The following is an 11,002-nucleotide window of genomic DNA, read 5'->3' as shown; positions in this document are numbered from 1 at the left end:
AATTCTCTTCCACAAATTCAAATGCAATGCCTCGGAACACCTTGACCATCTTAATTTACTGTTAAAGATTTTTTTATCATCACAAGATCAACTTTTCAGATCATTTTAAAAATAATAATGTCATTTTGAAACAAACCACCGTCACAGATGTTCATCGAGCGAAAATGTGGAACATTATTTCTTAAAACTTGTGCGTCAATTTCTCATCACACTATGTCGCAGTCCTCCGCAAACAATGACCCCTGTGTCCCATCGCCAAATAATTACATTTTCGCGTGTGTTCCACCCCTTGCTCTGTAGGCGGATGCGCCAACCGCGACCACACCAAACAAGCGCAACAGTGCGGATCTTTGCGGCCAGATTAAAACGCTATCATCGGCGCTCGGGTGGTCGTTCTCGAGTTCTCCCAAATAATGGATGATTAATTACCACCCGGGGTTGCTTCTCCAAGAGGACAAGCTTTCGGGCGAATCGCCCGGCCAGCTATTAGAACGACATTTACGCGTACACCGCGGTCACCGATCGCACCAGTTTCCGTCGCACGAAACTCCCAGCGTGCGCTGATCCTACAAAAACCCACCCCACAAGAGGGCGCATTTCGATCTAATCGTTTGGCACGGCACCGAACCTTGAAAACCGCCGCTGGCCACCATTCAAATGATGATCGCACAACTTCTCGGTGCGCGAGATCGTGTCACACTCCGCGCGACTGACCTTTTGGGGGGGGTGTTTGGGGATTGATGGAGGTGAGCTGGGGGAGGGCATTTGGAGGAAAAACCCCTAGGGTGATGAAGATCCGACCCCTTCTCACTCTCGTTGCCTTCCGGAAGCGCAATCTCACAGCGTTGAGTAAATAAATGAGAAAAAAACGCGCTCCAGCTTTGGGAACACGACACGTGGTTGGCAAGCTCCTAAAATGTCTCAAGGATCCCCACCAAAAAATTTGCCACGCAGGTGCGTGTGATCTCTCGCCAATCTTCTTCCTGCGCTCCACAGAGACCCCTTTATGTAACCGGCTACCGGTCAAGACCTGGTATGGGACATCAAATTAAAGTTCTTTACCTAGCTTCGGGCCCGCTTTGAAAGGCGGGAACATTAACCGCGAAGACCACGAAGAGGTCCACCAGACCTTTACCGTATCATCCCGCGTACCATCCCCTCCACAGGAACCCCTAGTGCTACGATCCCGACGGGTCGGCCTTTGATACTAAATTGTAACCCCCTCCGAAGAGGGCGCTAGAAGAGCGTACTCCCTCGAAGTACACCTGAACTGGCACTGCAACTGGCCTGCTGGGTTCGCAGGTGGGGCGTAGACGGGCTTCTGCAGCATCCGCGGCAAGCAAACAAACCCTCCCCCGAATCACCGACCCACTGGAAAGAAGGGAGAGGGCGTTAGACGGGCCGCGCATTTAATAATAATCATATTCTTTCTGCCTCGCGCGCTCGCGGCTCCAAAGCGCGCTTGCAAGTGTCTTCAGGAAGGGAGCCGGCACGTTGCTGTGGTTTGTTGCAGGCACCGGAGTTGGGTATAAATTCGCCCCGGTTGACCCATCACCGGTATCAGACCGCCGCCGAGCTTCTAGTGCGCCACATCGACTCAGATTCAGCGTTCCAGCGTCCTGTTCTACGAGTCCTTTCGCGACACACCGCAGGATAACTAGCAGCCACTTTTGTCAGCATTAGGTGCATTCGAGTTGCCGCAGCCATGAAATTCGTAAGTTGTGTCGGGTTGTTTTTTTTTTCTGTGTTAAACCGCGAACCCCAGTGGAACTGTGAAGTGACGATCCGAGGAGCTCCGGGAGGTCCTTGGCGAGTCCTTGGTGCATCAGTGCGCAATTCACGAGATGGAAGATGGCGTTTACGCTCAGTGCGTGTTGTTCGAGAGTGTGGAAGAGCTTTCGCGGTTCGTAGAAAAGACGGAAATGTGTACAGCAACAATCTATCGGGGATTTTAATGCTTAAATCCTCATCACACGTAAACGTTGATTTTGAATCTCTTAGTCAAATAGTAAGAGCAATCTACTCGCACAGAAATGACATGCGATCGAATGCCGTAAAGCATCTTCAAGAAGTAGTTTATAGCTCCCATCCTCTATTTAAATGTGAGCTGCTCTTACTCCAGATGGTGACTGGAGATGGCCAACACTCACATCCGGGATCAACAATATATTGTGGCATAAGAAGGGAACCTAGAATCCCTCATAAGGATACTATTTTGAACTATTTATCACTTGCCGGAAAGGCTTGTGAAAGCTATAAAAGATACACTGTTAATTAAGGCTATTAGGAGATTGAAAAAAAGACCCCATTTTACACATCTTTTTGTAACATTTTTCACTTCACTGTACCTACGATCATGGCACAGTTGGCTCCTTCCATCATGCTGATCTCCTCTCGATCCCGCGATCATCAGATGAAACGACGAATGAACGCTTTATCGATCCATCTATCGACCTCCTCAAACCGATCGCGATCCTCCCGCCATACGAATTGGCCACGTTTGGATTAAACCCGACCAATCGATCCATCTTCCATATGTGTGCGTGTGCGTGTGTGTGTGTGTCCTGACGAAAGAATTTACATCGCAACTAATCGTTCAATTACCGTCTCGGAGACACACAACACGCAGTTGACATTCGTAAAAACTCCGCAGTGGATTGAATGCGGATACCTAACTCAGCGTCCCCGTTGCGCCCTATCTGACGCATCGCATCTGCGCGATTTATAGTGTATGGAAATTGCACCACGTAAGGCAGGGGGTGGGCCCTTCCGAACACGGGCTGCAACAATGAAAAGCCTGCCTTCTGTAACACGCCAAGATCCGCCATAAAACCTGCCCCATTCGTCGTCATCCGTCAGCGAACCGTCTCTCGCACTAATCACTAATCGGCAACCGTCTCGTTGCGAATTTTCCCACCCCCTAGGTCGCTCTCGTTCTCTTCGCGTTCGTCGCCACCACCACGGCTCAGATCCGCCCGCTACCGATCCCACTCCAGCGAAACCCGGTGTACGGTGGTCCGGAGGCGAATGCCGTCATCCTGAACCACGTGTACGAACCGAACCCGGACGGTTCCTACATCTACAGCTACGAGACGAGCAACGGAATTCGGGCGGAGCAGCGTGGCTTCCTGAAGAACCCGGGTACGCCCGGTGAGGCTCAGGTCATGCAGGGTTCGTACTCGTACACCGGTCCGGATGGTGTCGTCTACACGATCAACTACATCGCCGATGAGAACGGGTATCGGGCTGAGGGCGCTCACATCCCATCCGCTCCACGGTACAACCCCGCACGCTATCCTGGCCAGTTCCAGTAAGGGGTCACAGTGGAAGGGAGCGGGGAAAAGGAGGGAAAGGAGGCAGGGAGGGAGGGAGGGAGCTGATATTTATTGGCTAAAGATCGCGCCTCGAAAAGATCATCCCACCGTTGCGCGCCAACAAAACCGATTGCAGGCGTAATGACGCGAACGCTCTCGTCCTCGTGCTGAAGGATGGAGGCCTTTTGCATGTGCTGCCGCTGGTCAGCAGCCCCCGGTGGCCATTTGCATCGTCGTGGGGGGGCCACCGCCAACCCTCTCCCTCCTCCTCAACCCTACGCTCTCTCTAGCGCGTGGTCCTGCATCGCGTGAGGCGGTGTGACAACGAAGACATTTAGCTGGCGGAAACCGCGGTTCGCACTAATGATGCCTAAGTCCGAGGCACTTTTGTAAAAAAAATTACTTTATACACCTCTAGCACAGCGCCCAGCCCTCCCCCCACCCACACCGGTTGGCGTCCCACAGCAGACCGTACACTTGGTTTGTTATTGCCAGCACCGTGCATTTGAATATTGTATTACGTACCCGTATGAGAATAAATCAGCGCAAACAGGCCTTCACGAAATAGGCCACACAGAAGCCGATTGAGCGTGCGTTAATCGTTGCCGATGGGTGCGATTCATCTTCCCCACGGTTGGCCAATCCGAACACCGAGAACACACACACTTGCTAGTTGAAGATCAGATGTTTGATCCTCGAAAATTTTGCCACCCCATGAATGGGGGTTAGTGTTTTTTTTTTGGGGTAATTCTTCCGCTTTCGCAAAACCACGCAGCTATTTCAGCAACACTAATTAGCCCCTAGCGAAGTCTCTGAATCACTCGCTTCGATGTCCACCCAAATATGGGTTTCTGCGCGGTTCGTTCCGCCCGAGTGCATCCGTTAGCTACGAGCGTAAAATTGACGTGGTGGAGGTCCTGAGCGGTGCTAACAGCCATCAAACCGTATCGTCGCTAAAAAATATCCATGCGACCCATCCCGGGAACCGCTGCTCTTATCACGGTGGCCTTGCCCAGCTGGCGCGTCGGTGGGGTTCGCCATCCGGTTCCGTCGGTGGGGCGATCCGCTTCCGAGAACGAGGATGCCCAGCTTCGTGGCAGCGAACGACAACACCGGGCTCTAATTGCTACGACGTATATTAACGGATCGGTGTAAACCAGGCACCGCAACCAGGTGGGGACGGATGGCGTACGGTGGCGGCCACCGGAAATCGGTATCACTTGCGAACGGAACGCTTACAGAATAAGTGGCTTGGAAAGGATGTTCCGTTGCATCAACGGGGCGGTTGCACATGAGGAATATTTTTCAAATAAGGATAATCAATTCCTTTATGAACTCTGCAAAAATCATGAAAGAAAATTGTAAACTGTGACTGTTTATAGCCCTGGAAATCCTGGACAAAATATACAAAATGCTTTAAAAAAATTTATTATAAAAATTTGTGTAGAGATCGTGAGAGAGTACACCACTGTTGCATCGCGAAAGACCACCTATTTGTTGTTTTGCTCCCGCTCCGTGTCTGTGGTGTCGAAAAATGGCCCGATAAACAAGCTGACCGCAAAGGACGAGATTTAAAAATATTTACCCACCGAACCCGAGCCCACTTATTTTGCGTTCGCGAACGACGCAACACCCTGCGTAGCGTAAGTGCACACACTGTTGCGCCTGCCGTTGGTATGTGGGCACGTTCCCCCGAAATCTCGTGCTAATGCGCTCCGGTAACTTCCGCCTTCATGCCCTAGCCCGTCCCTGTGGGCAGTTTTCAACCCCCCGAAGCTCGATGGCGCTAATCGATTCCTCCGAACACTCGATGTGTACACTAACCATCAGCAATGGGCAGCGAAAATGTGCTGCTCAATGGTTAACGTACTCGGGGAAGGCTGGCCTGGGTATGTAGTATACAGGCCTCGAGGCTTTTCCGGTGGGTGGCTTCCAGAGGTAATGGTAGTAGACGCGACCGCAGGCAAGGATAGCCGAACAAACAGCATAGTACAGGGCGAGTGCTAATTTGCAGCATGCTCTTTAATTTGCACTGTATTCCCTACGCCAAATTCCGGCCAGGTGGGCGGGGGATCGCTCCGAAGGCGTCTAGTTCGATATATATAAAGACCCAACGGCGCCATATTCTGGTGCAATCGATTTACTCGATCCGTGGAGCGTGTGATAAGCTGTGCTAAACTGAAGCTAAGCAACGAGAGACGATTCTTGTGTTTGCTAGAAATGCATAATTTGTATAAAGCGCTACAAGCCTTGTGTGCTGTGCTGGTGTTGTGCTTACTGTTTTCTGGAGAGGCGTCGAGTTCACCTTTGCCACAGCAAGGCATCCGAACAGTCGATGCTATCGATCAAGGACGAATTCTGTTCACCAGTGGTATCAGGCAGCGGGGCCATCGTAGGAAGTTTTTCCCAGCACCACCCGCCATTACTGGCAAATAGTGGAGTTCGGGGAAACTCGGCACAAAAGGACGTTATTTATAACATTCTTTGGAACTCTTACTTTGCATTCTTGCGGCCGGACGTGGCTTGATCGTGTTAAGAATCAGTGTGATCAGATCGATCAGTCGGTAAATTTAATTAGCGCATCGAATGCGTGCGTGTTGAGACGTGGAGTCGCGGATCTATATAAATTAGATCGTGCTTGAAGAAGCTGAATCTAACGTTCGAACGACTTCAAAGTAACGTAACGCACGGGAACTACAGTGCAGTTAAGCCGAAATTGCAATGGAGCTGCGATACCTTCTCGTCCTTTTCTGCCTGTTGTGTGCGGTGTTTGACGCAGTGGAGGGTCAGCGTTCGAATGGCTTTCCGACGTATGACGATCATCCTTCGCCGTTCCGGTTCAACAGGCCAATTTCAACGAGGAAACCGCGACGAAAATTCTTCCCCGCACCGCCTGCCATAGTGGGGTGATCTTTTACGAAACAAAAAACGGTGCCTGTGACTGTACCGTCCGTATTTGGCAGTAAAAACCTACTGGCCAGTAGTAAAATTGGAACAAACGGAGTTGTGCAAATATAAACCATTCATGTTTAGATAAGCATCCATGTATATAATAATATTTAAGAATTTATATGTTATGTGATATTTAAAACCATTATTATCCATAAAATTCGCTAATGTTAGCATATGATTTTAAAGGTATAATTTTTTCAATTCAGCACCAAATAATATCGAAATAAACCACCTTGAAATCAGCATTCATATTTAAAAAATGTGCTTTGATTCCTTACACGAATGATGCCATAGTGTAAATTTGAATTAAAATTCCAACTCGGTGAAACATCCAAATAAATAGCTACTGTTGGTTTTGAATGAAGCAATTCCCATATTTATTGGAACATAAGCAAGACTGGCAAAGTTATATCTATTTTATATTTTTTATGAAAATTATTTTCCCAACAGAAAAAGGAGGAGATTTTTAAAATCAACTGGTTTTCCCTATTTGACAGTTACGATGTCAAAAGAAGTTGCCGGTGTATACGCGCGTGTTGTGCATTGTTGTTTGGCTCTGTATAATACAAAGATTTACTTTATTAGTAGATTTATAACATTCAAAATACCCAACTGCATCGTTTCGTAGATTCTGTGAGAAAATAGCCGAGTAATTCTAATATTTTTTGTAGCGTGGTAAGTTAGTTGTTCAGCGTCAGAGAGTTTCAAATGATCATCAACAAACATTTGCCGGCAAACTGGTCAGTAAAGTTCAACATTTAGTATGGATCCTATAGATTTGAAAATTGTAAAGAAGAACATCGTCGATGGTATTGCTGAATGTGAAAAGCGCTGCTTAATGCAATGCACAAAGTGGTTGGCCGAATTAAACCATGGTATCACAGAGGCGCCGGTCGTGAGGAGCACCAAAAGCACGATAGATCAGTCACAAAGTGGTATCGCTGATTCTGAATTCGATTGCTACTTACTGTCGAAAAGCTATTTTCATGTACGCGAGTACGATCGTTCTGCATACTTCACAAGGAACTGCGTGTCACCGGTACCTAAGTTCTTGCATCTGTACGCTACGTATATGTCGAAGGAAAAGAAACGATTGGACAATATGACCGACAGTTCAGTCGTAAGCTCGGTGGCCCATGCGAAGGATTTCTCCGAGCTGCTGAGCACGCTACGGACCGAGCACAGCCAGAAGTCCTTAGATGGATTTTGCTTGTATCTTTATGGAGTGATACTAAAGAAGCTCGACCTCACCGAGATGGCAGTACGTGTGTTTGTCGAGGCGATCAACGCCGAACCAACGCTTTGGAGTGCCTGGTTGGAACTGGCCCCGCTTGTCACGGATAAGCGAATGCTGCACAATCTGAAGCTTCCGAATCACTGGATGAAGAGCATTTTCGAAGGGTACACATATATTGAGCTATTCCAGAACGATGAAGGAATCAAAATCTTCGAGCAATTGCAGAAGAACGGCTTCAGCAAATGTATATTCATACCGACCCTGCTTGCGATTGCCTATTCGAACAAACGTGATGTCGATCGGTCAATCGATATATTCCAGCATCTGCAGCACGTGGATCCGTATCGATTGGATAATTTGGATTCCTACTCGAATTTGCTCTTCGTTAAGGATATGAAAACGGAAATGTCCCATCTGGCACATAGAGTGGTTGAGATCAATAAATACAGCCCCGAAACATGTTGCGTGATAGGCAATTACTTCAGTATTCGATCTGACCACTACAAAGCCGTGTTGTACTTTCAACGTGCCCTGAAATTGAACCCCCGGTATCTGTCCGCCTGGACCCTGATGGGGCACGAGTTTATGGAAATGAAAAACACCAATGCAGCGATACAAAGCTACCGCCAGGCAGTCGGTTCGTAAATATTTGTTCACCAACGGCTATAGTTATATTAATCATATGTTTAATTAATTTTCTATCGCACAATTCACTTGCAGAGGTTAACAAAAGGGACTTCCGAGCCTGGTATGGACTGGGACAGGCGTACGAAATTCTCAAAATGACATTTTACAGCTTATACTACTACAAAGCCGCACAACAACTGCGTCCATACGATAGCCGCATGCTGGTTGCGCTTGGAGAAACATACGAAAAGTTAGATAAAGTAGCCGACGCATTAAAATGCTACCAGAAGGCTTACGACGTAGGAGATATCGAGGGAGTAGCCCTGTTCAGTATGGCAAAGCTGTATGAAAAGCAGGGTGAGATGAATAAAGCCATACCAGCCTACCTAAGCTTCTGTTCGGATGATAAACTGATAGCCGACAAAGCTTCGCTATGTCACGCTTACATTACGTTGGGAAATTATTACGAGAAAAATGAGGAATTCGACAAAGCATCCCATTTTGCATACAAGTGCTTGGACTATGAGGATACGAAGCGGGAAGCTGAATCATTACTCAAAACGATCACCAACAAACGAGCACATAAAGCAACTACATCAACGGCAACAGCTGCAGAGGCCGCGAAACCTGCACCCGTCGAAGGAACATCCGATAGAGATAATACGCAAAATTATGGTGAAGATATGGATATGGATGAATCCAACGCATCCAAACGAGTCGATATGGTAATGAGTGAAGAGGTGGCAACCGATGAAATGGTGGAAAGTTCTGGGATTCCTGAGTTTCATATGGAGGACACGTACGATGTGAATGAATAAATGAGTAATCACGTTGTCCAATTGCTGTTTTTTTTTACTTTTTAAAAGTTTTAAATTGATAACATGCTCCACAGTGTGGTTTGGTAATGGAGTCAAATTAAGGAACATCGGCCGCTTGCTATGAATAAATTTTGAAAGAACTTGACGATTTTTTTCACACATTTCTGTCATAGAAAATGAAAGATATGAAATTCTGACAATGGTGTTTTACGTTTGGCGATGTAGAAATAGCTACCATTAGTTGCCTAGCAACGCGCTCTCTACAACAAACTATCAAGAACAGGTGGCATCGTGAGGTTTTCTTAAGAAGGATTCAAACTAGCATCAAGCCATGATACGCAGCGCAAATACGACGACGATACTGTGCGATGAGCAGACAAAATTCATCCTCGAACGGATTAGTGCCGTTGAGAAGCACTTCGGAGAGCTGTGTGGAGCGTTCGCGGAATACACCAGAAAAATCGCCCGATTACGCGATAAAACCGACGAGCTGGCCCACGCAACGCAAGAGTACTGCGATGCGGAAAAATACAGCAGTACGCTGGGCACTGCCCTGTCGAGTCTGGCCAAGGCGGTAACACTGATAGGGGATTTCCACGACACGCGTGTGCGACGATTGGAGACGAAAATCATAGCCGAGCTTTCGCATTACGAAACCGTCTGCAAGCACAGCAAAGAGAGTGTTAAGGAAGCGCTGCTCGTGCGGGACAAAGATCTGACCAAGCGGAAGCACCTTGATCAGAGCAAAACCCGCAATGGACGGTTGAAACGAAATACGAACGACACAGAGATCATCAAATCGAACCTGGAGGTGGAGAAATCGCTGAAGGAGGTCGAACAGCAGGTGGAGCGGTTCGAGAGGCAAAAGCTGCACGATCTGAAGGAGTTGCTGTTGAATTTTGTGATGATCGAACTGAAAATGCACACACAAACGGTGGAAGTGCTTTCCGCTACGTACCAGGACATCAGTGACATCGATGAGTCAAAGGATCTTCAGGTAATTATCACCCTTATTTAGCCTCTTTATAGGAAATCTGGGACCAAGTATATTATTCAAATTCATTCATTATTCGCTTACACACTGTCCGTTATATCCGTACGGTAGGGAGTACACAAGGAATTGAAGAGACAAAACCGGGTAAAGCCATCCACCGTGGACCATCGTAATGGATGCAAATTTTTAACACACACGTGTTTATGTATGTTTCCAGCAATTCAAAAAGTACCTACAACAGGATACTGTTCGTGATCGATATTTTCTGCAGCGCATTAAAAGCCAATCGATGGGAGCGCTGAACGCAACGCTGGCAGGGTTTTCCACAAGTCGCAAAAACAAAAGCCTGAGCTCTAACTCACTGGAATCATCTCAGGAACAGGAGCAGGAACAGGCTGGTTCCGAACCAATGGAACGTACCCAAAGACAGGTTCCCGTTGCAAGGCGTTCCAACAAAACCTCGGCAAATTCAATCGAATCATTGGTATGGTACATCTCACATTATTCTGGTAAAAAAATTTTAATATTCTGGAGATTTCTAACGTTTATTTCCCAAAGGATTCATTGAAGCGCGATATATCTTCCGAATCTAAATCATCATCAGAAGAAGACGATAGCGAGGAGAGTGAAACCCTAACAGAGGATAACTCGGACCCTCCTGTCAACCCGCAAAGGAATGTTCCTCCATTGGATCGTACTAAAACGAGTCACGTGGATTCAAAGTTTAAAATTATCAAGCTAAAGGACTGTAACTCATAATAGCGAACAGTGCGACAAGGTTGCGTGCAATTTAAACCTATTGATATGTCTTCGTACAATTTGGAAAATTATCTTCGTAAGCCAGAGCTTTGCATGACGGGAGCTGTTACAAAAAGAGATTGTCCCTTACGAAAAATGAATCGCCGTTACATAGCAACGGAGGTCGTTGAATCGAATCCAACCATGGTAAGCGTAGTAAACGTTACTGGAATTGTGCTGTTCTGCATTGCCTTATGGTCACGATCGATAGGCGGATGGCTAACAGGGTTGCTATGGATTCATAGATTTATTTACCGCTCCA

At 47.3% G+C, this 11,002-nt stretch overlaps 3 protein-coding genes across 3 annotated transcripts; all 3 read left to right on the top strand.

Moving 5' to 3' along the window:
• Positions 1-1,574: 1,574 nt before the first annotated feature.
• LOC128727313 (cuticle protein CP14.6-like) lies at positions 1,575-3,853 on the top strand. The gene is made up of 2 exons (XM_053821207.1): positions 1,575-1,714; positions 2,925-3,853. The coding sequence occupies exons 1-2, from the start codon at positions 1,706-1,708 to the stop codon at positions 3,312-3,314; spliced, it is 399 nt and encodes a 132-aa protein (XP_053677182.1). The 5' UTR covers positions 1,575-1,705; the 3' UTR covers positions 3,315-3,853.
• A 3,176-nt stretch (positions 3,854-7,029) lies between these two features.
• Positions 7,030-8,948, top strand: LOC128726064 (cell division cycle protein 23 homolog). Its single transcript, XM_053819846.1, has 2 exons — positions 7,030-8,140; positions 8,224-8,948. The coding sequence occupies exons 1-2, from the start codon at positions 7,030-7,032 to the stop codon at positions 8,946-8,948; spliced, it is 1,836 nt and encodes a 611-aa protein (XP_053675821.1).
• Positions 8,949-9,279: 331 nt separating this feature from the next.
• Positions 9,280-10,701, top strand: LOC128723753 (CBY1-interacting BAR domain-containing protein 1-A). Its single transcript, XM_053817519.1, has 4 exons — positions 9,280-9,945; positions 10,054-10,086; positions 10,160-10,426; positions 10,501-10,701. The coding sequence occupies exons 1-4, from the start codon at positions 9,280-9,282 to the stop codon at positions 10,699-10,701; spliced, it is 1,167 nt and encodes a 388-aa protein (XP_053673494.1).
• Positions 10,702-11,002: the final 301 nt, after the last annotated feature.

The sequence above is a fragment of the Anopheles nili genome, chromosome 3 (genome assembly GCF_943737925.1).
Source record: "Anopheles nili chromosome 3, idAnoNiliSN_F5_01, whole genome shotgun sequence".
In the NCBI taxonomy this organism is placed as follows: Eukaryota; Metazoa; Arthropoda; class Insecta; order Diptera; family Culicidae; genus Anopheles; species Anopheles nili.
Note: the sequence above shows the minus strand (reverse complement) of the source record. Positions and strands in the feature narration are given on the sequence as shown.